Raw genomic sequence first — 24956 nt, 5'->3', positions numbered from 1 at the left:
GTCATTATTTCGAGAAAGTTTCTCATTATTACGAGATACCAAGTCATTATTTCGAGAAAGTTTCTCATTATTATGACTTACAGAATTATATTTTTTTATTTAGTGGCGGAAACGGGCTTCCATAGTATGCACAACCACCCTATAATGATAAAAATCCACCCAGGGCTTTTTTTTTTAAATCCCCAAAAATTGTAAGCACTGTCTCAGATCAAGCCATTTAAAGATTCTTGGCCCCTCCCACGACTATTGACCACCAACACTGCCATTTTAGCATTGACCCGCCCCGAGTGAGCTGCAAACAGTCCGCTTTTGTGTAAATTGTTTTGATGCCGTAGCAGGTGTAGACAAGAATGTCTCCCAAGCGATTGAGGTCTTTTGTTGTTGGATGTAATAATGAACAGCCATCATCATTTACTCCCGACATCTGAGCCACTGAATACACAGTGGATTGTTTTTGAAGGTAATGCGCCCCTGATCTACCTAAATTTGTTTGTTCGTGCGAATCATTCGTGATCCAGCTTCTCCAACAGAAGCTTTTTTATATATATATCTTTTTCTACCTAAATTTATATCAATTTCTTTGCAAATCACCTTTCCTAATAATGTGCTAGTTAGCAAGTTCCACGACGAATGTGGCTAAAGTTTACAGTCTCTTGAGAATGGCTCTTCACCTCACGGAAAAGAGGGGCGGAGTGAGCAGAGCTCATTAGCATTTAAAGGGACATGCGCCGAAACGGCTCGGTGTGAACCGAGCTGTTTTTTACAAGTTAAAAAGGGGGTTGTTCTACACTACCATTGAGAAATTTTAACCAAAGTATGTTGTAGACTTTTCATGAAGCCCTAAAGAATCATACCAACTTGTGGAAAATGGGCATCTGATGTCCCCAAATGTTTTTGAGCAACAAATCCACGTATTAGAATGATTTCTGAAGGGTCATGTGACACTGACGACTGACAACTCATGAATAAATTCACCCCCCCCCCCCCCCCCCCCGATTTATTTCTCCCAATATTCAGGTAAAAGTGGAATATGAGTAAAAAAATAAAAGACAGGAAATTAGTTCTTTTATTGGTCATTTCATTGTGTGTGCATCTGTATATGTATGTGTGTGACTGCAGTGTCAAGTTTTGCCCAGAATCAGTGGCCTGTTTAATGGTCTCCTGACACCCATCCTGGCTGATCCTCCATCATGTCCTGGAGGCCTTTGGCCTCTTTGCAGAGGTGGGAATTTCCCTATTATATAACCAACCATGTTTTTATTAAATAACAGACATTTTCCTTAATTGTTAAAGTCCCCCTGTAGTCAAATATTTTATCCCTTAAAACTTATCTTTGATCATCAAAATTACATATTTAAATGTTTTTTCTTGTGAAAATAATTTTCTCATGCCTTAAAATAGCTTGAATGTAACTCTACACCCTTGCCTCATTTACTATACGCTGATCTATGAATATGCAAATGAGTCCCGCCTCCACTCAGTCACACAGCCAGCGCCTCCTGATCCACTGAACCGTAGTAACCGCAAAATAATGGCATACATGGATAATGACTGATACAACTATGTTTTTATTAGCGGACAACTACAGTGAATACTGTAGTTACACATTCGTTTGACGTGATTGGTTATTGGTTTGTGACGTAGCAAACCGAGGGCTCAGTGTTTCAAACCGTATTTCTGGGTCAGCCTTTGGGAAACTACAGTTTTAAGGAGAAAATACTCAGCAATGGTGTTGATTAATAGATTGGCACATGGTTTGTGTAAAGGCATATTAAAAACACCATATAGACAAATAAACAACATAAAAAACTTGATTTTCACTATAGGGGGGGCTTTAAATTTGTATTAGAGTAAATCAGAAGTGAATGTATAATAAGTTCTTGACTCAAGGGTGCATTTACTTCAAGTATAGGTAAATCCTATAACGTAAAGCTAAGTGATCATTTTCTCTCTCAAGAACTTGTTTTTATTATTATATATTTATTTTGTAATAAATAAATCTCAAATCACATCCGTCTTTATCACTTTTTTCAGTCGTTTTGTAATCGTTCAAATGTCTCTTTTGTAACCAACCATGAGGAAGTGATTTCTCAGACATTGACATCAGAGGAGATCAAAACCAAAGTGTTAAATTCCTCAGTAAGGTATGAAATGAGATACATATCGACTTAACATTTTTTGCATTTGTCTAATTTCAGTGCTCCTTATATAGATTAATGTATCACTTTCTACAGACCGTCCCACACCAGGAGTCTGAGGAAGCAAGACTAGAACGTCTGAAGGAGTGGAGGAGTATAATAGAGAAACACTGAGCAAATGGAGCGTGAGACCAGCTCACCTGTACACACGCCACTTACTGAGGAGGTGAGTGAGAGGATGGCTTTATTGCCTGACATACCTATGGAACGAGTTTTTACTAATTCTGCAATTCTTTACCTGTTCAGCCATGTACGAAGAGGGCAAGACCGGAGATGGAAGTAGAAGAGGAGTATGAGCGATGCCTCCAGACAACAGAAAGTGCCTTGAAAGCCCTGCAGGCAATAGTGGGGCCAGACCACAACATGTCACCGCCTCAGTGGGTCAGGACCAGACTTGAGGTCTTACAGACACTGATAACTCAAATCAACACCACTGCAATAGAGCAGCCCTAATTCAACTACAACACCTCTACCTATGGCTGCTTTTAACAGTGCTGTCTTTGTTCCATGTCACTACGTTTACTAAAGTCACCAAAGATATTTGTATAAAAGTTGTATTTTTTAAAGTTTATATGGAAAAGAGTCACTCCAAAGACAATTCAATGTATTAAACTTCATTAAAATGTGTTTTGTTGATTTCATGCATGGAAATGAGAAAAGTAGGGTGAGGACTTGGATCTATCCATTGGTTGTTGTTGAGATGTGAGTGTTGCTCTTAAAAATGCATGCAGAAATTGAAAATGCTTATTTGTGGTATTTAGGTGAACAAAATGATTCTGCATGATTCTGAAATTCTGCATACGTAATCAGACATTTTCACTGGAAGATCACGATGTTTTGATTAAACATAATGGAGTCAAAATAAAACAACAAAAACAAATTGTTCACAATAAGATGTACAAATTGCATTTACAAAAAAAGATTAGGTGAATTCTCATCTCATGCCAACTTATATGTAAAAAAAAAAGGCCCGTTTTTATTTGGTGTGCAAATAAATGCAATAAAAAGACTAATTGCAGTTAATCTTTTAAGTATTACAGTGGCATCATAGCTGCCCGTTAAGATTTTGAATTGTGAACATTCTAAAAACTAATTCACACTGCACCAATAGACACCAGCAATTACCAGATTACATCAGTTTGTTAGAAAATCATACCATACTGTCCAGACATTCCTGACCTGACCAACTGATTGAATGTTCAATGGGTAAAAACAAACACCGACCAATGGCAACAGACCAACAGGCCTAACACACAGTTCTGAAATCCATCAAGCATGTCTGCTGGCCTCAGTTAGTGTCTGCTGAGGCCGTGTGACCTTGCCGTAAATCAATGGGAGATTTTATTTTTTTTTACCAAATTTCGTAGTCAATATTATATCAAAATTTCACCAAAACCAGGTCAAATACGATAAAACCATTTTATTTAGTCAGCAGCTGATAATACAAATAAATTATGTCAGGCTCTCACCCAATCTAATGAACACAAATTAGAGTCTATATATTTCTTCTCAAGTTGAGGCTGTCTGTCCTCTAAGGCTCACTGAACAAAAAAAAAAAAGCTGTATGGCACAAATAAAAACTGACATTAGAAGTGGATGTATTTCCAGGTTATGTACCCCTCCTCAGTGCAACAAGACTGAAGGACTCCTAATCTGATTTGGCATGTTTAGGTCCATCATGCCATCTTGAAAAAGCTAAACAAGACCAAACCTTTTTCTGTAGCCGATCAATTTCTATGGCGACAGTAGACTGATTAACTGGGTGGAGGAAATCGTAGTTACTCAATTTTTATGTTGGTCTTTAGTGATAATATCATGATGGCATATGTAACAGCGTTCTTGTATTGGAATCTCTCTCATATGGCTTTCTGTAGAGGACCACACTGATCACCAGGCGTTCTCATCTTCCCAGTTGAGGTCATCGCCCCATCCTTCTGCCTCCGTCTGTTGAGGCAAAACAAAAGAACATCTCATCAGTTCATCATATGTGACCCTGGACCACAAAACCAGTCATAAGGGTAAATTTTTTGAAATTGAGATTTATACATCATCTGGAAGCTGAATAAATGAGCTTTCCATTGATGTATGGTTTGTTAGGATAGGACAATATTTGCCTGAGATACAACTATTTGAGAATCTGGAATCTGAGGTTGCAAAAAAATCTAAATACTGAGAAAATTGCCTTTAAAGTTGTCCAAATGAAGGTCTTAGCAATGCATATTACTAATCAAAAATTAAGTTTTAATATATTTACAGAAAGAAATTTACAAAATATCTTCATGGAACATGATCTTTACTTAATATCCTAATGATTTTCGGCATAAAAGAAAAATCTATAATTTTGACCCATACAATGTCTTGTTGGCTATTGCTACAAATATACCCGAGTGACTTGAGACTGCTTTTGTGCTCCAGGGTCACATATAATTATAAAGCCATGAAACGGATTGGTCGCATAGGTAAACTTACCTCAGTCAAGTCAGCAGCTGCAAACTTGCTAGTGAGGCTCAGTGTATCTATTGATGGGTCTGATGTTGTGTGTCCCGTGATGGGTTCTCTGACCGAGCTCTCCACGGGGATCAGAAGAGATGAGGAAGACAGCTTTATATCTGGGACCATGTCTGCAAAGAAGTCTAGTTCTGGATCTGGCTCTGGCTTCTTCTTCACTGCAATTGTGAACTCCTCCCCAAGACATTCAGCTTCAGAGCTTTTGATTGTGCTTTTTGGCTTGGGCTCTAATGCTAAACTTGTTTTGCTGGGTTTGAGGGTGTCAGTTGCCTGGTTCCAACCGGTGTCCCATGATGAGGTTTGGTTAAGATCTGGAGCGCTTTTGACACTAGAGTTCAGTTTGAGTGCTTTTGAGTACCTTGGAGATAACACCTTGCTTTTTGTTGATGTCTTTGGTACAGAGACTGGTAAAGAAGTCGAGGGCGAGTGGTCTGAGGTCACTTCTGAGTCCTCAAAATCATCCCAGGGTTCCTCGCTTTCATCCTCATTGTCAGCGGAGTTGCTCTGACCTGGGACATCTGCTGACCGAATGCTAATCTGGACTGACTGGGTCTTGTCCTTTTCTGCTTCCTCTGTGTCACTCCAGTTAGGCCAGTCTTCGTCGGATCTCACTGCTCTGTTAGTTTTCGTGTTGTCTGCAGCTTGTGTGCCCATTCTGTACCCATTCAATGGGAACGACATCTCGCTGCTAAATACTAGAGAGATCACTTGATTCAGAAAGGTTGTACATTCCAGCACCAAGTAGGGACAAGCAAATGCAATTCAAGATAACTTCAGCCTTTCTTTTCAAATTATTGCTTCACAATAAGCAGTTCAGAAATGTTTCTGTTAAGAGTGACTTTAAAAATCAGTTGTGGCATACCTGCTCTCTCTGCTGTGGTGTGCTGGGCGCTGGTCTTTTCAGTTGCTTGGAAGGAGTACATGTTTTCTAAAACCACCTTTTTGTCCTCCGAGTCCTTAGGGAACAGATTTAGGACCTTTGGTGGTTGTGAGACATGGGGATGGATTGGCCCAACAATATGCACGGGTGATGCTGCAGAGGAAAAGAGGTTTGGGTTTTTTTAATGGTTATTTGATAAAAAATGGAAGTAATATTGTGAAATATTATTACAATTTAAAATAACTGCTTTCTATTTTAATGTATTTGAAAATGTCATTTATTCCTGTGATAGCAAAGCTGAATTTTCAGCAGCCATTACTCCAGTCTTCAGTGTAACATGATCCTTCAGAAATCATTCTAATATGCTGATGCTCAAGAATCATTTCTAATGGTTATCGAATGCTGAAATCAATTCTGCTGCTTAATATTTTTGTGGAAACTATGGTATATTATCCTCCTGGAGTTAACTGCATTTATTTTAAACAGAAATCAATGCATGAATAAATGTTTTCACATTAGTAGATGATTAATAGACAAATAATTATTTGAGTTTAATTTGTTTGTGGTCAATGTGATTAATTTTAAATATTTGTTTTAATATATATTTGTATAGATTTACTTTCTTTGCCTAAAGAGGAACTGAATGCACTACTAGAAAACAAATATATATCAATTGTGACCCTGGACCACAAAACCAGTAATAAGTAGCACGGGTATATTTTGTAGCAATAGCCAAAAATATATAGTATGGGTCAAAATGATGTAGGATTTTAAGTAAAGATCATGTTCCATGAAGATATTTTGTACATTTCCTACCATAAATATATCAAAACTTAATTTTTGATTAGTAATATGCATTGCTAAGAACTTCATTTGGACAACTTTAAAGGCGATTTTCTCAATATTTTGATTTTTTTGCACCCTCAGATTCCAGATTTTCAAATAGTTGTATTTCGACAAACCATACATCAATGGAAAGCTTATTTATTCAGCTTCCATATGATGATATATAAATCTAAATTTCAAAAAATGGTCCTTTATGTCTTCTTTTGTGCTCCAGGGTCACAATTGTATATAAAATGATGCAGCAGTGTCCTCCAGTGGCCTCAAAACATAATATTTACATTGAATACAGGTTAATATACCAACTTAAGCAGCCTAAATGTTTTTTTTTTTTATAAATAGAAATTATTCTTAATTAAAATTAGTGAAAGTCAATCAAGCTAACTTATTATGGTCATTAACTTATTTAGTTAAATATGTAGAGAATTAATAAACTCCCTCTCATTATAAAAGTGCATTAACAGACAGTGTCTTACTCTCTGGGGTGACCTCTGTAGACTTGGTGAAGTTTGGCGTAGTCCGTTTAAAGACTTTGGTCCTCTCCCCACCAACAACCACTCGGGCTCCCAGCAACGGGACAAGCACAGCCAAACTCTGTAGTGTCATAGCGACGAGTGAGTCATTCGTATCTCTCATTCCCAGCAAAACCTGCAAGATACAAAGTGCAGAAAAATAACTGACACAATCCCAGTATCAACTTAAAAACATCCTCACTTTACTCAAAATAATTCAGTATCACTCAGCTGTTGATACGAACACAAACATTGTCACAGTACCTGAGGAAGAATCAGATTTTTCAGTTCTTCATGAGGAAAGAACTCAGCATAGATATGAATGTGGGAGAGAAGCACGATCCTGACATGCTCCTCGTTCACCTTATAAAGCTTAAGGAGCTGAGGAACCACGTATCTCCGATACAAAGACAAAGACAGAAGACACTCCTCACCAGCGCTCACACTCGAGTCTGGACATCAGAAAACAGTCAGTCAGCATCATAACTGAGACTAATGCTACTAAACAAGTGTACAGTAAGCATCTCCTAAAGCTTTACCGACTAGTTCTACCTTGCTTAGGCCGTAAGAGGTGCGGAAGGAAGCTTTTGACAGCCATGGGCTCAGCAAACACCAACGAATTGAGCAATTTAGGAGCCAGACGTGTAGCAATTAACTCCTCTGGGAGGTTCTGAACTCGGTCCAAGAGAAACCTTCAGAAACTTACTAGTTATTTAAGCACATCACCCTTCTAGAGTAATAAAATCATGCATTTGAAAGGGAAACTTACTTGAAGAATTCATTTTTCTCCTCTTCATTTTTCAGGGTCAAACTCTTCAGAAAATTCATGATATCTAAGAAGTCATTTCTATAAGAATTAAATATCGCAAAGTTTAGGTATTTAAATCATTTAATAATCTTACTTCAATAGAGGTGAAATTGACATTTGTGAAATTAAAATTGATTTCAAAAGACCACTATTGATCAGAAAAGTTTTTAAAAGCGAACCTGAAGAAGTTGTGGGTCAGCAAACTGCTGAGAGATGGGCGAGACATGGGGCCAGGGGTCAAGAGGCTGGCCTGCAGCATGTTCTTTAGACTCTCCAATAAATCATCTGAGACTGAGACAGAAAGTTTGGGTGGAGGAGCACATGGAGGTTACAAAGATGGGGAGCGGACATGGAAAAATAAATACAAATGTGGAAGAAACAGGGAATGGAAAAACATACCACAATTTAGTGAGTGAGACTAAAAGAAAAAAAAAAGATAGCACAAAAACAACAGAGCATATGTTTTCAGTGAGGCCCTGTTCCACAAAACAACAACATAAAAGCCAAAAGGTTGCATCACCATTACAGTGCTCATGTGGATCATTTTGTTCTTTGAAGACATCATGACCTGCCATGAATGGAAAACTTGTACCCGAAATGTAAAATCTTTTTGCAAGCAGTTGTCAGTCCATTAACAATTATGTCAATGTCTATGCAGTAAGGGCTTAGCAACTGCCACAACAGGATGAATCCTAGACACACTCAGCCTGCTTTACATGCGTCTGTTGAATTAAGAGTGTTACTAACCATGTCCCGTCAGAAGTGGAAGAAGAGCCTCCACCATCACCCCGAATGAAAAAGCGTCTCGGGAGTGGGCATGCTTGTCGGGAAGAGTTTTGAATCCTTCAAGCTAAAAATAAAATAAAAAACATGATTATATTGCTGAGACATAATGATCAGGACTGTCGTCAGCCTTTAATTTTGTCCCAGGCCTTGTAAATTCTGGCAACAAATCTGAATATGATTATATACACACACTAACATTAAATTAATGTTTGTGGTTGGAAGGATTTTTATAATGTTTTTGAAAGAAGTCTCCACCAAGGATGCATTTATTTGATTCAAAATACAGTAAAAACAGTAATATTGTGAAATATTATTACATTTATTTATTATATTTAAACAGCTGTTTTCTATTTTAATATATTTGGAAATGTAATTTGTTTGTACAATGGCAAAGTTGAATTTTTATTCTAATATGTTGTTTTGGTACATAAGTAACATTTCTTCTTATTATCAATGTTTTTGCTATTATAAAACGGTTATGCTGCTTTGTTGTACATTTGTTTTCTCGGGAATCTTTGATTCATAGAATGTTTAAAAGATTAGCATTTATTTGAAATAGAAATCTTTGCAACATTATAAATCTTTAATGTCTTTACCATCAATGCATCCTTGCCGAGTCAAAGTCTTAATTTCTTTAAAAAATACAAATATGGTTCCTACCTTCTCCTCTGGAGGAATGGCACCATTTTCCCTTACATTCTGGATACTTCTGAGAAACTGGAGAGGAAGTCACACATAAATAGAGTTACAGTACTTTGTATATATTTGTTATTAAAGGTATTTAACCAATTGTAACAGAACCATGTCATTAAATTGTAATTTCCCTTAATCTTTTGAAACAAAAGAGAAATTGAGTCCCAGAGGGTAAAAAAAAAGAGATTTGCACTCACTATAATGTATGTAAAAGGCATAAATCAACACTTAAGCAGTTACGGATGTCACCTCTGGTGTTGCCTCTGAAAACTTGCAGACAGTTTCCATCCCCCCAAGTTTCCAATGGCCATCTTCACTGACAAACACTGAGGATATGCACACATTGTTGTGACTTGATTTGCCCTAAGAGACAAGAGAAAGAAATGATTTAGTTTAAGTGTCTAAATATTACTACAAATATTTAAAACAATAATGAACAGTTTCTTACCCTATCATGTAGAAAGACGAGTGCTTGCAGCAGGTCATAGAGGCCTGCGCAGATCTCCTCTGGAGTAAGATTGTCTAGCAGCCGTTTTAATGGTTGAACTGGTTCTGTCACTAAATGTATACCTCCATCCTGCACTGAGCATGACAGGAAGCGAAGAAGACATGGGTGCCTTAATGTCTTCAAATGCTGTAAAGGAATCAGGTAAATTTATGACAAATAGCTGAGAGATTTGAGATTTAAGTGTGTTTTTTTATATATAATTTGTATTAAGTGACTTTACTATTATATACAGGTATATAGAGAATTAGCAGTAGGTTTGTCCAAACCTTTTACAGCCAATGTATGCCATTGGTGCGGTTACATATCAACTGTTTACTTTTACCTTGGCAGCTTTATTGACTTTATCTTCATTGTCTTGCTTGTGCACAAAGACGGAGGCAGGCTTGCCATCCCGGAGGAGGGCAGAGTACATGGTAAGACCAGACGGCAGTGTCAGCAATGTAGTAGTAGTAGTAGTAGTAATAATAATAATAATTATTATTATTAATAATAATAAAAAATTAATAATAAAACTGGTCTGGAAGATAAATTATAAGGAAAGAAATAGTAATAAAAGTATGCGGGCAATGTAAACACGATAATTTTTTATATAAGAAAAAAGGAAAATATTTAAATGTAAGGAATATTTATTAACAACTGCAAATAAATAATTACATAATCACAAACAATAAATAAATAAATAATCACAAACTAGTCTTTAAATAGTAGGCTAGTAGTTAAATGCCTAAATGTATTCATTCTGCCATTTCAAGAATTTTGTTTGATTTTTGTTTTGATATTAATTGCTAGAAAAACAAAATGACATAAATCAGGAGCAGCTGAGGAAGAGGGAAAAAAAGACTGGAGGGTTCCCCCTCGGTAAAAAACGCCTCTCCCTCGCCGGGCCCTTGGAATCGTCCTAACCTTCACCCCGTTACGGTGCACCTGGACACGGACACTACATTGACAAAACATAAATAGCCTAGGCTATTACCATTAATTATCACTATAATATGCTTTATATGTCGCAGAAAGCTTTGCTTATACGTATTTGAGATTATTTGGATGCTAGAGACGAAAAATGCACCCAGAAAATCCTATTGACAGAAATACATTTCCTAAAAACGTTGATAAATATGTATTTTTGTGTCTAACGTTTATTTCCCCACCTGGAAGTTGGAACATTTGAATATAAATAGTCTGTGATGTCACCCAGCGAACTTTGTAAATGTTCTCGACAGGCACACACAGTGAGGGGGAATGTGCAAGTCTGCTTGCCCAATGTGAATCACCGCACCCTTGCAAACGAGACGATTACTAATTCATCACTGACTGTATAATTGGACCGACAGGGGAACACCAACGCATTCTGCCTCTATATAAAAGTGAAGATCACTGCAGGTGAAAAAACAGAGGCTCTATAGGTTATTCCAACAGTGAACAACCGAGATGGCTACACATCTGTCCTTACTGCTGCTGTTTGCATATGCCTCCACAGGCTCTTCGGATCCAAGTAAGTCAGCAGAATATTGTTCAATCTATACTGCCATCTATCTATCTATCTATCTATCTATCTATCTATCTATCTATCTATCAATCTGTCTATCTATCTATAATCTGTCTGTCTGTCTATCGGTTTTTATTCTGTAAATATAATAGTGAACTGTTTTACTCTAAAACATGCACTGATTTCAGTTGACTGTAAATAATTAACTCATCTCTTGTTGTGTTTGTCTCTGTGTCTAAATGTACATACGTGTTTCTCAATATACTGAATTCCCAGTCAAAGTCTGTTCTCTCTAAAGTAAACACTGTTCTCTGTCCAGGTAGCTGTAGGGGTCGTTGTGGCGAAGGCTACTACAGAGGAAGTTTGTGCCAGTGTGACTACGAGTGTCTGAGTTTAAATGAGTGCTGTTCAGACTTTACACAGATGTGTACTACAAGTAAGGTTTCATATGAACTCTCCTCTGGGGCTGTTTACGCAATGAGTAGCATTTGATGTGAATGTCATAAGCACTGGTGTAGTCTATATTCTTTGTAACAGTCTGTAGAATAATTTTGGTGAGACTGCATTGCTATTATTTGTGATCACAGAGGACTCATGCAAAGGACGCTGTGGGGAGCCTTTTCATAGAGGCAATCCATGTCACTGTGATATTGACTGTGTCTCATACAATCAGTGCTGCCCTGATTATGAGGACATGTGCTTGGTGGAAGGTAATAATGTAAACTACAAAGAGTTTTTTGTGTGTAGTAGATAAAGGAACTACAGCATATTTGAATCAAATAATACCTGCGTAAATGATCACTGATAACACTGCAAATGCATGTGTGGTTGTAAATAGATTTGCAATAACTGATACTAATTGTATGTTTTTGATGTGACTAACATACACTGATTGCAAAAATATATAAACAGGATATCACACTTTGGGTTCAGTAAGATTGTTTTTGTTTTTGAAAGAAGTCTCTTATGCTCTCCAGGACTTCATTTATTTGATCAAAATACAGTAAGAACAGTCATATTATAAAATATTATTACAATTTAAAATTACTTTTTTAATAACATTTAATAACATTAATAACATCATGTGACAGCATCATTACTCCAGTCTTCTGTTACATGATTCTTCAGATGTTGAATTTGAAAAGGGTTTTGCTGCTTAATATTCCTTTTGAATTTTTTTCAAGATTTTTTGATGAATAGAAAGTTCAAAAGAACAGCATTTATTTGCAATAGTAATCTTCTCTAACAATGTAGAAGTCGTTACTGTCACTTTTGATCAATTTATTGCTTCTTTGCAAAATAAAAGTACTGTCATACTGACCCCAAACAATTGAATGGTAATATTTATTATTTATTCATTCATATAATTAACAACAGAAATGTGGAATTAGAGATGTATCCATCCATTTGCATGCATCTAATCTTGCCCTGATTTTATGCTTATGCCTCTGTGACTGTCACAGATACTGCCTTAAAACCAAGAAAAACTGCCACCGCAGCTCAAAGGACCGCTAACTTATGCCTAAACATAAAGAATAAAAAGTCTACAGGTATAATTACTGTAGCTTTGTCACAAATAACTAAATCAAAGTGTACTGATCTTTTGCTTCATTTAACTTGATTTCTTAGTAACAGTACTCTTAAAGTATAGTTGTGATATCTTTTTTTTTAGAAACCTCCAATGAGGAGATGACCAATGATGAAGGGATTGGAGGTGAGTCTTTCTTTTTGACTCTCTTTATCTTTTTTTCCCCTGTAGGACACTTGTTGAAAAGTAATCATAAACTAGGTTACTTTGACATTTGATTATTTATGACAATAGAGAAAACAGCAGACAACATTAATTGCCCATTTGGCAAGACACACAACAGTTTTAGTCAATATGATTTTGTGACCACAGGCAAACCCATTGTACTCCGTTGAAATCACTTTGTTTTCTTATGCCGAGGCAGAAGAGTTAACGATCCCTGAAGATGAAAGTGAGTCCACACCTTCTGAGGGCCTTGGTGAGCAATAATAATCATAAGCTTTATTTGTCAAATATGCAAAACACCACAAAAAGAAACATTTGTTCACAAAGATATGTTGATGATTACAATATTAAACATTTAACTTTTATTTAGTTAAACTCATGTCCCAGCAGAGACTATTTTTCATGTGCATTTAGCAGTTTTGTCCTCTACAGATGCAAGCAGCATGCTTCCTGCTGATGAGAACCCAACAGAAGGTCCATCAAGCACGGCACCAACAGAAGGTCCTCCAAGCACAGCACCAACAGAAGGTCCTCCAAGCACAGAACCAACAGAATTTCCATCAAGCACAGCACCAACAGAAGTTCCATCAAGCACAGCACCAACAGAGGGTCCATCAAGCGCAGAACCAACAGTGGGTCCATCAAGCGCAGAACCAACAGTGGGTCCATCAAGCGCAGAACCAACAGAAGTTCCATCAAGCGCAGCACCAACAGAAGGTCCATCAAGCACAGCACCAACAGAGGGTCCATCAAGCGCAGAACCAACAGTGGGTCCATCAAGCGCAGAACCAACAGTGGGTCCATCAAGCGCAGAACCAACAGAAGTTCCATCAAGCGCAGCACCAACAGAAGGTCCATCAAGCGCAGCACCAACAGAAGGTCCATCAAGCGCAGAACCAACAGAAGGTCCATCAAGCGGTAAGAAATGGAAGAAAAATGCACATGTACATTCTGTAAGCACACTATGGGTGCCTGTTTTTATTAGGTTGGTGTCAGAGTCTGTCGCTCCAAGACTTTCCTCTGTCTCTGACTTTCAAATTGATTTCTGCAGGTGGAATGGCACAAACGTACACATACCAGGTTACTCCAAGCTGTGGGAAAAAGCCAAGATATCCTGTGTTTACAGTGAGGACGAGAGCCAGACGACAAGCTGGTAAAGAATCACAATAAAATTGAGAATAAGGCCATTTCAAACAATACAGCATTACGTTTAAGAGATGAATCCCATTTAAATGACAAAATAATTGGAAATTAGACATGAAGGGAGAGGGGAAAGTTGTGTGTAGACAAGCATTTGTGCAAACATGCAGAAAAGTAAAATAATCTCTTTATATACAGTGGGTACGGAAAGTATTCAGACCCCCTTAAATTTTTCACTCTTTGTTATATTGCAGCCATTTGCTAAAATCATTTAAGTAAATTTTTTTTCCTCATTAATGTACACACAGCACCCCATATTGACAGAAAAACACAGAATTGTTGACATTTTTGCAGATTTATTAAAAAAGAAAAACTGAAATATCACATGGTCCTAAATATTCAGACCCTTTGCTCCAACAGAAGGTCCATCAAGCACAGCACCAACAGAAGGTCCATCAGGCACAGCACCAACAGAAGTTTCTTCAAGTGCATTACCAACAGACAATTATGTCACTGAAATGACTACCAAGGCACAGAGTGAAAACCCAGAGGAATTGTCATCTCTCAAGGATCCTAGAGCTACCCCTGTCCCAAAGAAGACGCCATCTGCTCCTGCTCCAGTGAAACCAACAAAAAAAACCATTAAACCTAGCATAGACAAGAACGACAAATCCGAACCAAAGGAACCTCTCAAGGATCCTAGTGGCATTGTTCCAATCAAACCAGCGGAAAAACCTCTTAAACCTAGCTCAGACAAGAATGGCAAAACAGATAGTATTAAAGATTATCAAGCTGGTAAGAGCTTTCATGCTTTATAATTATTGTATATTTATCGTTCATGCTTAATATTTATTGTTATTTTGTTTCCACTAAGAGCCTTCATGCTTCCCATCTGAAAACTGTGCTGACACTCTAATGCTAGCATGAATATTTCAAATTCTAGTTGTTGTTTTTTAAAGAAAGTTTTGGATAATTTCAGTACTTTGGTTCTGTTTTTATTTTAAATAATTAAAAACATTTTTTTTCTTTTGCAGATGATTATGACACTAACCTCTGCAGTGGGCGTCCAGTCAGTGGTTTGACTACTCTCAGAAATGGTACCATTGTGGTGTTCAGAGGTCAGTACCAGATGCACGCTCGCTTTATAGCAACACTTCATTTATTTTTGGTTCAAAGCATTTATCTTTTCCATTTTCAGTTGTTAACCGTTAGAACAGAGTACAAGGAAAAAAACATATTTCATTAATCAAAAACTAAAAACTTCCAAAGTGTAGGGAACTGTAAAACCAGATGTTATTTGTGAATAAAATTCCACTTTCCCTTTCTTCTCTATAGGACATTATTTTTGGACACTGGACAAACAGAGAAATCCTGATCCTCCTCAGTTAATTACAAATGTGTGGGGAATCCCATCTCCCATCGACACGGTTTACACCCGCTGCAACTGCCAGGGCAAAACCTATTTCTTCAAGGTTGATATAAAACAATTCAATTCACTACAGATTGACAATCACAGAAAATTATAACTGAAATGGTGCTCGACAACATCTGCTATGTCCTGTTTGTGCGTATTTCACAGGGAAGGAACTACTGGAGGTTTGAGAACGGTATGATGGATCCTGGCTTTCCCAAACCCATCAGCCAGGGTTTCGGACAGATTGGTTATATCACAGCTGCTTTATCTATACCTCAGTACAGAAGCAGAAAAGAGACGGTAATCTTCTTCAGAAGAGGTAAGAAATGGAAGAAAAATGCACATGTACATTCTGTAAGCACACTATGGGTGCCTGTTTTTATTAGTTTGGTGTCAGAGTCTGTCGCTCCAAGACTTTCCTCTGTTTCTGACTTTCAAATTGATTTCTGCAGGTGGAATGGCACAAACGTACACATACCAGGTTACTCCAAGCTGTGGGAAAAAGCCAAGATATCCTGTGTTTACAGTGAGAACGAGAGCCAGACGACAAGCTGGTAAAGAATCACAATAAAATTGAGAATAAGGCCATTTCAAACAATACAGCATTACGTTTAAGAGATGAATCACATTTAAATGACAAAATAATTGGAAATTAGACATGAAGGGAGAGGGGAAAGTTGTGTGTAGACAAGCATTTGTGCAAACATGCAGAAAAGTAAAATAATCTCTTTATATAGTACTTCCTGGAACAGATGTTTCACCAAGAAATGTCAACAATTCTGTGTTTTTCTGTCAATATGGGGTGCTGTGTGTACATTAATGAGGAAAAAAAATTTACTTAAATGATTTTAGCAAATGGCTGCAATATAACAAAGAGTGAAACATTTAAGGGGGTCTGAATACTTTCCGTACCCACTGTAGTACTTCCTGGAACAGATATTTCACCAAGGCCTCAAATAGGACATTTTGTTCCAGGTGAGGCCCAACAGACCAGATAAGTGACCTTAAACAGTTTAACTGAAACAGACCTTTGAGCATTTTGGTTCATTTTAAGATTTCTTCTTTTCACAGATGCAGCTCTGGGGCAAGTGATCAGTATCTCAAAGACCTGGAGAGGATTTCCGACCATAGTGACCTCAGCCGTGTCGGTTCCTTCAAGGGTGAAAGAGGGATACAAGTATTACGTATTCTCTCAAAGTGAGTGTTATGTCAATCATTAAAGCTGCTACTGGACTCGGTCCCAGCACTGTTTCAGGTTACAGCTAATGAGTTCTCAACCAAGGTGGAGTTTTGTGGATGTCTGAATGTAGCTAAATTGGTCATGGATGGACAAATGAAAGCCTGGCTAATCACTCAACCAGTATTTTTGTATTATTTATATCCTATATTAGTATTTATTAATATTTTGAATTAGCGTTTATTTTATGCATTTCCAAGTTTATACTTTTTTAAAAATGTAATAACGTTCAGTCAGTTGCCAGTGCAACATTTCACATTTTTTTATATATTTAATCTGATATTTACATTTAGTCATTTAGCAGACGCTTTTATCCAAAGCGACTTACAAATGAGGACAATGGAAGCAATCAAAATCAACTAAAGAACGATGATATACAAGTGCTATAACAAGTCTCAGTTAGCTTAACGCAGAACACATGGCAAGGGTTTTTAAAATAATAATAAATAAAAAGAAAATAGATTGAATAGAAAAAGAATAGAGCAAGCTAGTGTTAGAGATCTTTTTGCTTTTGTTAATTGTATAATGAAAAGAAAACAGAATACAAAAAGATTAGAAAGCAAGTTAGTTTTTTGTTTGTTTAAAAGAAAACAAATGAATAGAGTGCAAGTCTAAAAGGGACAAGTGTTTTTTTTTTTTTTTTAAAGAATAAAATTAGAATAGAGAGGGCTAGAGTTAGAGGGTCAAATAAAGATGGAAGATATGCGTTTTTATTGTATGCGTGATATTTGTTTTATTCACCAATAATATTTTTAATGAACAAAAACACTGCTCTTAATGTTGCATTTCTGTTCATTTCTTTCACAGACAAGTATTACAGCATGAAAATGGAAAGAGAAAAACCAGTGATCCTAAAACCTGCTACTGGTCCAAAGGAAAGCTCAGCAACCAGCTTCTTTAAATGCCCAGAAACCTCAAAAAACTGAGTCATTCATGTCTTTCCCTCATGCCATATATTGTAAATGTATATTTCTAGTGATGCACTTGTCTTACGTGCAGTGGAAAACAACATTTCATGGTAAAGCTGCATCTTTGGAGACAGAATTATGGACAAAGAAAGATTTCCTTCAAAACTATTTTATTGTACGGATGTAAAATCATTCAAATAACATTGATGGGTTGTTCAGAGCATTAAACTAACAAACAAAACATATAATAATACATAGCCTTAAAGCAGAAAAAAGGTATGGCGGTGTTCTTTTGGAGAGAATGTGTTGCTCCAGAGCTGCTTCACCTGGCAAAACGCCCCCTCATACCCATGACGCCATCTACAGCAAGAAAGTTGTCAAATCCACTTGATCGTGGCTAAAAACTAAGTGTATGAAAAAATAAAGATATTTGCCACAGTTGGAGAAAATTGTACATATTCTTACCTCTCTTTACAAAGCTCCTAGAACCACGACCAACAGTCCACTGTCTCCCAGATCCCGTTCTGACTTTAGGAGGCTGAGAGCTGCTTGTGTCTGAGAGAGAGAGAAAAGACAGAGTTTGTGAAACTGATATGAGATATTGGAGGTTAACGTAATTTTAGTGTTTATTTTTACCTGCAGAACTAGATGAAGGTTCCTGGCTTGTGGAAGGCAGACAGGCCTCATCTGATAGCTGGGCTAGTTCCTCCGCCTCAGTCTGTGACACAGCCTCAAATGAAGCCTCAGCACTGCAGAAATATTTATCAGACACGGTTATCTTAATATGCACATACTAAACACCTGCTCCATTATGGAGCCCATGATCTCTCAATGAAATAACAAACGTCTTATGGTACAACAGTGGAAGTTAATTGTGATGTCAGTGTCTCATGTGGGTAGATTTAAGGGCTCATGTTTACCTGTCTCCTGCATCCATGAACATGTCGTCTCTCTCCTCCACTCCACTCGGGCCTGCAGGAGCACTAAGGCTGGGTGTGGAGGTGCTCACCATGGGCACAGACTGAGAAGCATGCTCAATCGCTTCAATTGCCACGATTTCTGATAAAATTGTCACTGAATGGATAAAAAAAAAAAGATTATTTAACCGATTGTAAAATGGTAGAGGAGAATTAGGTATAAAATGGGATACTAAAACTATTTTGAAATGGCTTGTCATCTCTCTGTGTCTGTCTTTGCCGCTTTGGAGGGGCATTTGAATGCTCAGTAAATGAAATTGCACAAGTGGCCACTGCATAATCCTGCACTTTTCCAAGATTATTTTAAAATTATTTTGACTATTAGGATGCATGGTTTTGTTCGTACCAGGAGCAGCAATCTGTAGTGGGGTTGTGGGCACACTGCGGCCTCCTGACTCCTCCTCATGAGCTCCAAGGAAAACAGAACTCTCATACATGCCTAAACCTACAGAAGACAGCATTAAAAAGTGAACCAACCAACCAAAATCTGACAGAAAGAGCAGTTCATGAATAGTAATTAGTCTGAAAAAGAATGTAAGGTAATGTGTGCTACCTTGTGATGGCAGCTGGCCAAGATCTGAGTGAGAGGAGCTGGTCTGCGGGAGATCATCTGAAGGACCGAATCGAAATCGTGACACGCCTGCCACCTGTGGAGAACTTCATACAATAGAGAATAAATCAGTCATTTGGCTAAATAAAAAATACAACCACAGCAAAGTGTAAAGGCAAAAACACATACTGGATTGCTTCAGCAAATCCGTCTGAGCGAGGAGGAGGAAGTGTAGGGGTACTAGGAACCATCCTGTCATCATCCTCATAGAAATGTTGCTGTTGGAAAACAAACAACAACAAAAAAAAGATAAAAACAGATTGATTGACAAGCATTCAAGCTCAGACGCAAACACGCCACACAACCAAACCAAGAACCAAAAAGCAACTCACTGCACTACTGGCCATTCCAGAAGAAAGCTGGAGGCCTCGTCCCACTGACGGCCGTCGAACCGGGAGCCGCTGCAGACACATGCAAGTTATTTTTTTAAACACACATTCCAAGCAATGCCTAACAACAGCAAACTAAGAAAAAGCTCCTCAGGGTATGCCACTCAGTATACCGACGCCTTTGCGCACACCTGGACTTGAGCAGGGGGTCCCAACTCCTGAGCAGGTGGGGCCAAGATGTTTAGACGAGGTGGAAGAGGATGTTGAGGTCTCCTGGATGATTGGGGGTGAGGTCGAGGGGCAGAACTGGTGACAGGTGCTTCAAAAACATCCAATGTGCTAGTTTCAACTGAGCCGTCACATACAGATGAAAGGAAAGGAGAAAGTATTTTAAAACACCAACAACTGACTTTATGAAGCTTGAAAGCCTCAATCCTATTCATTGTAAATCCATGGAAAGATCAACACGACGGACACGTCCTTTCAGACAGATGGTTAGGTCACGCTCACTTACAGCTCTGAGAATCTGCCATGTGTTGGGTGGAGTCTGTCGCTCCAAGACTTTCCTCTGTCTCAGTGCCTGGATCCTCAGGGCCCTTGGAAAGGATGGTGTGGAAGAGAGGTAGAGCGGGAATTAGCGGGAAGAACATTTCTATTTAATTTCATGGGTATTACATTTTGATTCATACATAAACAGGGAACGTTTGTCTGAAGCAGAATGGACTTGAATGACTTTGTTATTATCATAAATCATGTGTAAAGGTTGTTGCACCAGCTATTCATAAATACATTGCATAATGGCAAGTTGCGGTTGGATCATTAAAATAGCATGAGACAGCTCACATCGGAAACTTGTGCTTACATAAACATCTCTGATGTTCAGCCCAAATGTGGGTGTTTATGCTGCACTAAAACCACTCACGTCTACTAAGGCTGAGCAAACTGAATTGAAGAACTGACTCACTTTCAATTCAATAGCCATATCCCAAAGGATGTTTAATTGGAATGATGGGAAAGAGAATTTACTGAACAACACTTCATTGATACCCATTCACATGAAGGAAATTTCATTAGTCCAGCACAAGCTTTGCAACAAAAACCATGCAGAGAACATAATTTTAGACTAATTACACCATTCAAAACTATTTAAGGAAATTAGTACTTTTATTCAATTCTTGATCGGTGACCAAAAAAAAAGACATTTATAATGTTACAAAATATTTCTGTTCTTCTGAACGTTTTATTCAAAGAATTATAGTGTAACATTTCCACAAATTAAATTGATAAGAACATGGATAAGAAATGTCTTCTCCTGAGCACCAAATCAGCATATTAAAAAGATTTCTGAAAAACCATATGACACTGAAGACTGAAGTTATGGCCGTTGAAAATGCAGCTTTGCCATGACAGGAATACATTTCATACAGTAAAATAGAAAATATCTTAAAATTGTAATGTCTCCCAATATTCCCATCTTCATTTAACAAATAAATGCAGCCTTGGTGAACATGATTAGTGGTCTGATATTGGGCATTTTTTTAAATATCGGCATCGGCTGATAAGTTTTCCTGTTTGGCCGACGCGTTCGAGGCGGGACTTTTATTTTGACGGCGCTGACAGAAAGGCAAACATTATAATACTTTCTTGTTCGACGCATTTATATAATTTAAACAAATCTTTGAATGACTAATGAGCATTTAATTTCACAAAGCTTGCAGACTTAGTCGGATCCAGTTGTGAGATCTTGTGAAGTGTGCATTTGTATCCTGCATGATCGCGTGTTCTCTGGGTGACGGTCGATCCGTGCGAATTGAATGCTGACAGGAGGAGAGTTCAGCTTCACTGGAGACGCGCGATCGACAAACTTTAAACTAGTGACTTTATACATTTGCCCACTGCCATATTCATGTAATTTCCACTGTGTGCTGTATGTAAAATGAGCGTTACCTTGGCTTTATTTGAAAAAAATATAATTCCCAAATCCCAATGCACACAAACAGGGGCGTAGCAAGCTTTTCAAAAGTGCGGGGGATGGATGTGGTTTGTTTATTAACAATAAAAACGATGAATACAGTGACAGAGGGGTACAAAATGTATAACATACAAGATATAAAAAGCTTCCCATTTAAATGAGTGATACTAGATAAGTATAAAAACACACACGGAAAATAAGTCAAAACTCTGTTGTGAAAATACACAACAGTAGACTTGCTAAAGAATCAGAAATACTTTAATAATCCCAGGGGGAAATTATTTTTGTTACAAACTCCAGATATACAAACAACATATATTAAGAACAAAAAAAAAATATATATATATATATTGCATGCCACATAACATAAGATAACAAAACACATAAGATTCCGTTTTTTTTCTGGACTCATTTTTAATGGTTAAATTACATTTTATTAATCAAAAAGCATGTCTAATTAATTAAAATCATGAAAATTAAACAATTTAACATCAATTTATTAAAAGTTTAACAAATATTACGTTTAGGGCCCTATGAAATGTTTTATTTGTCCAACCTTATGTTTTATTGTAACCAAATTCTGTTTTAGCATGTCTAATTTGAAAGCATAAAACAAGTTTCATTTATTCTTACAATAGTCTTATGATTTTTTTGCTCAGAAATTCTGTGTTGTGTATTTACATTTTGTTTTAAGGCATAAAATATTCATTTAATCCATCTTTTAAGTAATGAAAATTAAACATTTAATTTTTTGGAAAATAAAGGTAATTTAATATTACAATTAAAACATTGATTTAACATCCTTAAAAATAAGGTTTTAATAATTTTAGAAGTAGTAGTAGTAACAGTCTTTTACGTACATTCTACTCAACAACAGTAATATATTTCTGCCACAATGCCCTCAAGTTAAACCGAACGTTTATTTTGACGGGTTGCCGTGAATACCTTTACATTTCTGTGTGTGTATGACATGATGATAGTTTTACTCAAATGAAACGGTCAAATGCTCATGAAGTGACTCTCAGGGCAGTTCTGGAGATGTTGTTCATGTGTTTATGTCCTCATTAGTGAGACGGCAGAGGTTAATATCACTGGAAGCGTCACAAGCGTTTCAGTACGAGTGCTACACAAAACCGCACGTCTGTGCCATTCATTATCACAGAGACACGCAGAATTCATATTTAAATATGAATCGTTTTGCGGCTTAATATTTACAAATACTAGTGGGAGTGTGCTCACTTGTGTGTGTGTGTGTGTGTGTGTGTGTGTGTGTGTGTGCGTGATACAGAGAGCGCGAGCATAACGTAGAGACTGAAATGACATGCCGTCGTGTAAATAAGATAAATAACATAAGGCTATTTAGTTTGCTTAATGAAAGAACAAGGTATATACCCGCTCTATAGGAAAGGTAACTTTAAATGACTTCTGTTGTGATCTGGCGCTATAGAGAAAATATAATTAAATAAAATTAACATGACTTTCAAGGGGGGCGGGCCGCAATGTTACAGTGTTTACTTCCTTTTTTTAATTATATTTTTTATTAAATATTTATTTATTTGTGAAAAATACTGTGTCATCTAAAGGATAAGTATGTTTTTTGAACACATTTACTTTTTAATCAATTTGCAAATGATTTCAAATTTCTTAAACATTAATTAAAGGGGTCATATGATGCTTTTTTAAAGATCATTATTTTGTGTATTTGGTGTAAAAGAATATGTTGTCATGCTTTAAATGTAAAAAAAACGCAGGTAGGCTAATTCACACAGGCAACTGTCACCGCTCTCTCTCTCTCGAATAATTAATTCAAGTAGCTAAATGTTATAATTCATTCATTCAAATAAATGTGATCTTACCGCACTATTTCATCTCTTTCTGATCTGAAGCGGGTAGAATGCGGCGCTAACGAGCTGTAGCGTCGCGTCAGGTGGTTCTTATCTTCACGTCGTGCATTAAAATCGTTCAATGTACAGCTAGCCGTGCATTATCTCTTATGTATTTGCTCTTTAGCAGCAGTTTTTTACAGCAATATTTAAATGACACCCTGGTCATTCTTGGTGTACCCAAAATGGTCCCACACTATCGACAAGCATTTCTCTGGAGAAATAAAGCTTCGCTGTCACAGTTCATCTAATGCATGTAGTAGCCTCCGTGCCTCTGATAAGCACGTCATTTTAAGCTGGTGCACCGCTAGTGTAACTTTTTCCGTTTTGCGCAAGCTGCAACAGTTCAGTTCCGTGTAACAGAAACACTCGGTTTAGCGGAACCTTTACGGTTAATTCACCGTGACGTTTTAAAGCGCGGTTAATTGCGAAACCGGTTAATCGCTGCATCCCTACCACATAGTGAGGTAGATATGTGGGGGTGTGTTAGAACGAGCCGTTTTAGGGGGGTGTGGCAGAGTCTTAACTTTGATAAAGAATATCTCTTTGGTTTTGAGACTTTAGTCTTTGCAACTTCAGGGATCTTATCTATTCACGAACAGCTTGTAACACTCCAAAGAGAAAGGAAATCTTGAAATCGCATCATATGACCCCTTTAAAATAAATAAAATTATATCGGCCACCCTGCTTTCCAAGATATCGGCTGTCAAAAAAACTATATCGGTCGACCACTAAACATGATACTTCTTTTAAAAATAAATAAATGAATAATAAAAAAAAAATCTTACCAACCCTAAACTTTTTAACTGTTAATAATTAAGAACTCATTTCAATTGGTGCCATTTTATTTATTGATTAATAATAGGCTATCTAAATGTTATGCTCTATAGGTAAATCGGACTAAATTTTTTTTTATAAAAATATACCTACAGCAGTTTCTTCTAATTTAATTTGAATTTTACTTAAAATTCAAATGACATCTTTTCATCCTGTTTGCTACCTCAATTTCAATTCAGAAATGTACATTCTCAGCTGAATTCTCATCGGTGCACATTTGTGGTGTCTACCTCGGTGTCGTCCCCCTCGTAGGCCTCATTGCCATCTCTGCTGCCGCTACCTTCATTGCTCTCTTCTCCCTCTTCCCCAATACCGCCATCCTCATCATCATCATCATCTTCATCCTCCTCTTCCTCATCCTCGTAATCCTAAAGTGGTAAAAAAAAAAAATAGTAGTTTATAATATGATAGCATTAAACATCACTGAATTTCAGCTGAGGTGCAACTACATACCTGCTCCTCTTCTTCCTCCTCCTCCTCCTCTTCCTCAGATTCCTCTTCATGGTCTCCCTCACTATCTGTGTCACTAACAATGACTATGACATGATGATCAGGCTCCTCCGGGCTTCGATGGGTCTCAGATAGATGGGGCAGAAGTCGGTCTCCAGGGACAGACTGAGACGGTCCTGTTTCCTCATCCATCTCCTCCAAAGTAGCGTAACTCTCCAACTCCT

The 24956-nt window shown here is 37.4% G+C and overlaps 3 protein-coding genes and 1 long non-coding RNA gene across 17 annotated transcripts in view; 2 read left to right on the top strand and 2 right to left on the bottom strand.

Annotated features, from left to right (window-relative positions):
* Nucleotides 1-2065: 2065 nt before the first annotated feature.
* LOC107553455 (uncharacterized) lies at nucleotides 2066-2779 on the top strand. The gene is made up of 3 exons (XR_001604965.1): nucleotides 2066-2144; nucleotides 2235-2364; nucleotides 2445-2779. It is a non-coding gene; the product is annotated as an uncharacterized lncRNA (long non-coding RNA).
* Nucleotides 2780-3172: 393 nt separating this feature from the next.
* Nucleotides 3173-10169, bottom strand: LOC107553510 (protein-associating with the carboxyl-terminal domain of ezrin-like; the record flags this gene model as incomplete). Its single annotated transcript, XM_016235772.1, has 13 exons — nucleotides 3173-4142; nucleotides 4668-5401; nucleotides 5569-5739; nucleotides 6906-7077; nucleotides 7206-7393; nucleotides 7494-7633; nucleotides 7711-7788; nucleotides 7929-8040; nucleotides 8497-8599; nucleotides 9196-9252; nucleotides 9478-9591; nucleotides 9677-9862; nucleotides 10059-10169. Coding segments are annotated over 13 exons (2223 nt in total), but the record flags the coding sequence as incomplete, so codon positions are not given.
* A 616-nt stretch (nucleotides 10170-10785) lies between these two features.
* On the top strand, nucleotides 10786-17988 carry prg4b (proteoglycan 4b). Of its 13 annotated transcripts, none has more exons than XM_016235765.1 (16): nucleotides 10817-11228; nucleotides 11542-11658; nucleotides 11810-11932; nucleotides 12686-12772; nucleotides 12895-12936; nucleotides 13175-13228; nucleotides 13393-13476; nucleotides 13666-13881; nucleotides 14539-14910; nucleotides 15150-15233; nucleotides 15451-15587; nucleotides 15695-15848; nucleotides 15982-16083; nucleotides 16451-16504; nucleotides 16601-16726; nucleotides 17574-17988. In XM_016235765.1, exons 1-16 carry the CDS (start codon nucleotides 11165-11167, stop codon nucleotides 17690-17692), a joined length of 1935 nt encoding a protein of 644 aa, XP_016091251.1. In that variant the 5' UTR covers nucleotides 10817-11164; the 3' UTR covers nucleotides 17693-17988. The 13 variants fall into 13 exon arrangements, with proteins under 13 accessions (XP_016091256.1, XP_016091255.1, XP_016091254.1 ...); XM_016235763.1 differs by having other exon boundaries at nucleotides 10836-11228; nucleotides 13393-13584; XM_016235770.1 differs by lacking the exon at nucleotides 13666-13881 and having other exon boundaries at nucleotides 10786-11228.
* LOC107553507 (nucleoprotein TPR-like) overlaps nucleotides 17953-24956 on the bottom strand; it is a 25251-nt gene continuing 18247 nt past the window's right edge. The window contains exons 39-51 of one of the 2 annotated variants that reach the window (XM_016235756.1): nucleotides 24740-24954; nucleotides 24702-24705; nucleotides 24513-24626; nucleotides 20105-20186; nucleotides 19782-19939; nucleotides 19594-19662; nucleotides 19391-19479; nucleotides 19205-19308; nucleotides 18998-19096; nucleotides 18595-18748; nucleotides 18311-18423; nucleotides 18140-18229; nucleotides 17953-18034 (exon numbers count right to left, since the gene is read on the bottom strand). In XM_016235756.1, coding sequence (XP_016091242.1) covers nucleotides 17997-18034; nucleotides 18140-18229; nucleotides 18311-18423; nucleotides 18595-18748; nucleotides 18998-19096; nucleotides 19205-19308; nucleotides 19391-19479; nucleotides 19594-19662; nucleotides 19782-19939; nucleotides 20105-20186; nucleotides 24513-24626; nucleotides 24702-24705; nucleotides 24740-24954 — 1329 coding nt within the window. In that variant the 3' untranslated portion in view covers nucleotides 17953-17996. Of the gene's footprint in view, nucleotides 18035-18139; nucleotides 18230-18310; nucleotides 18424-18594; nucleotides 18749-18997; nucleotides 19097-19204; nucleotides 19309-19390; nucleotides 19480-19593; nucleotides 19663-19781; nucleotides 19940-20104; nucleotides 20187-24512; nucleotides 24651-24701; nucleotides 24706-24735; nucleotides 24955-24956 lie in introns of both variants that reach the window. The other variant, XM_016235755.1, reaches the window with a different exon arrangement.

This window comes from Sinocyclocheilus grahami, unplaced genomic scaffold (genome assembly GCF_001515645.1).
Source record: "Sinocyclocheilus grahami isolate Dianchi unplaced genomic scaffold, SAMN03320097.WGS_v1.1 scaffold473.1, whole genome shotgun sequence".
NCBI lineage: Eukaryota > Metazoa > Chordata > Actinopteri > Cypriniformes > Cyprinidae > Sinocyclocheilus > Sinocyclocheilus grahami.
The sequence above is the reverse complement of the archived record's forward strand: the minus strand, read 5'-3'. Positions and strand labels throughout refer to the sequence as shown.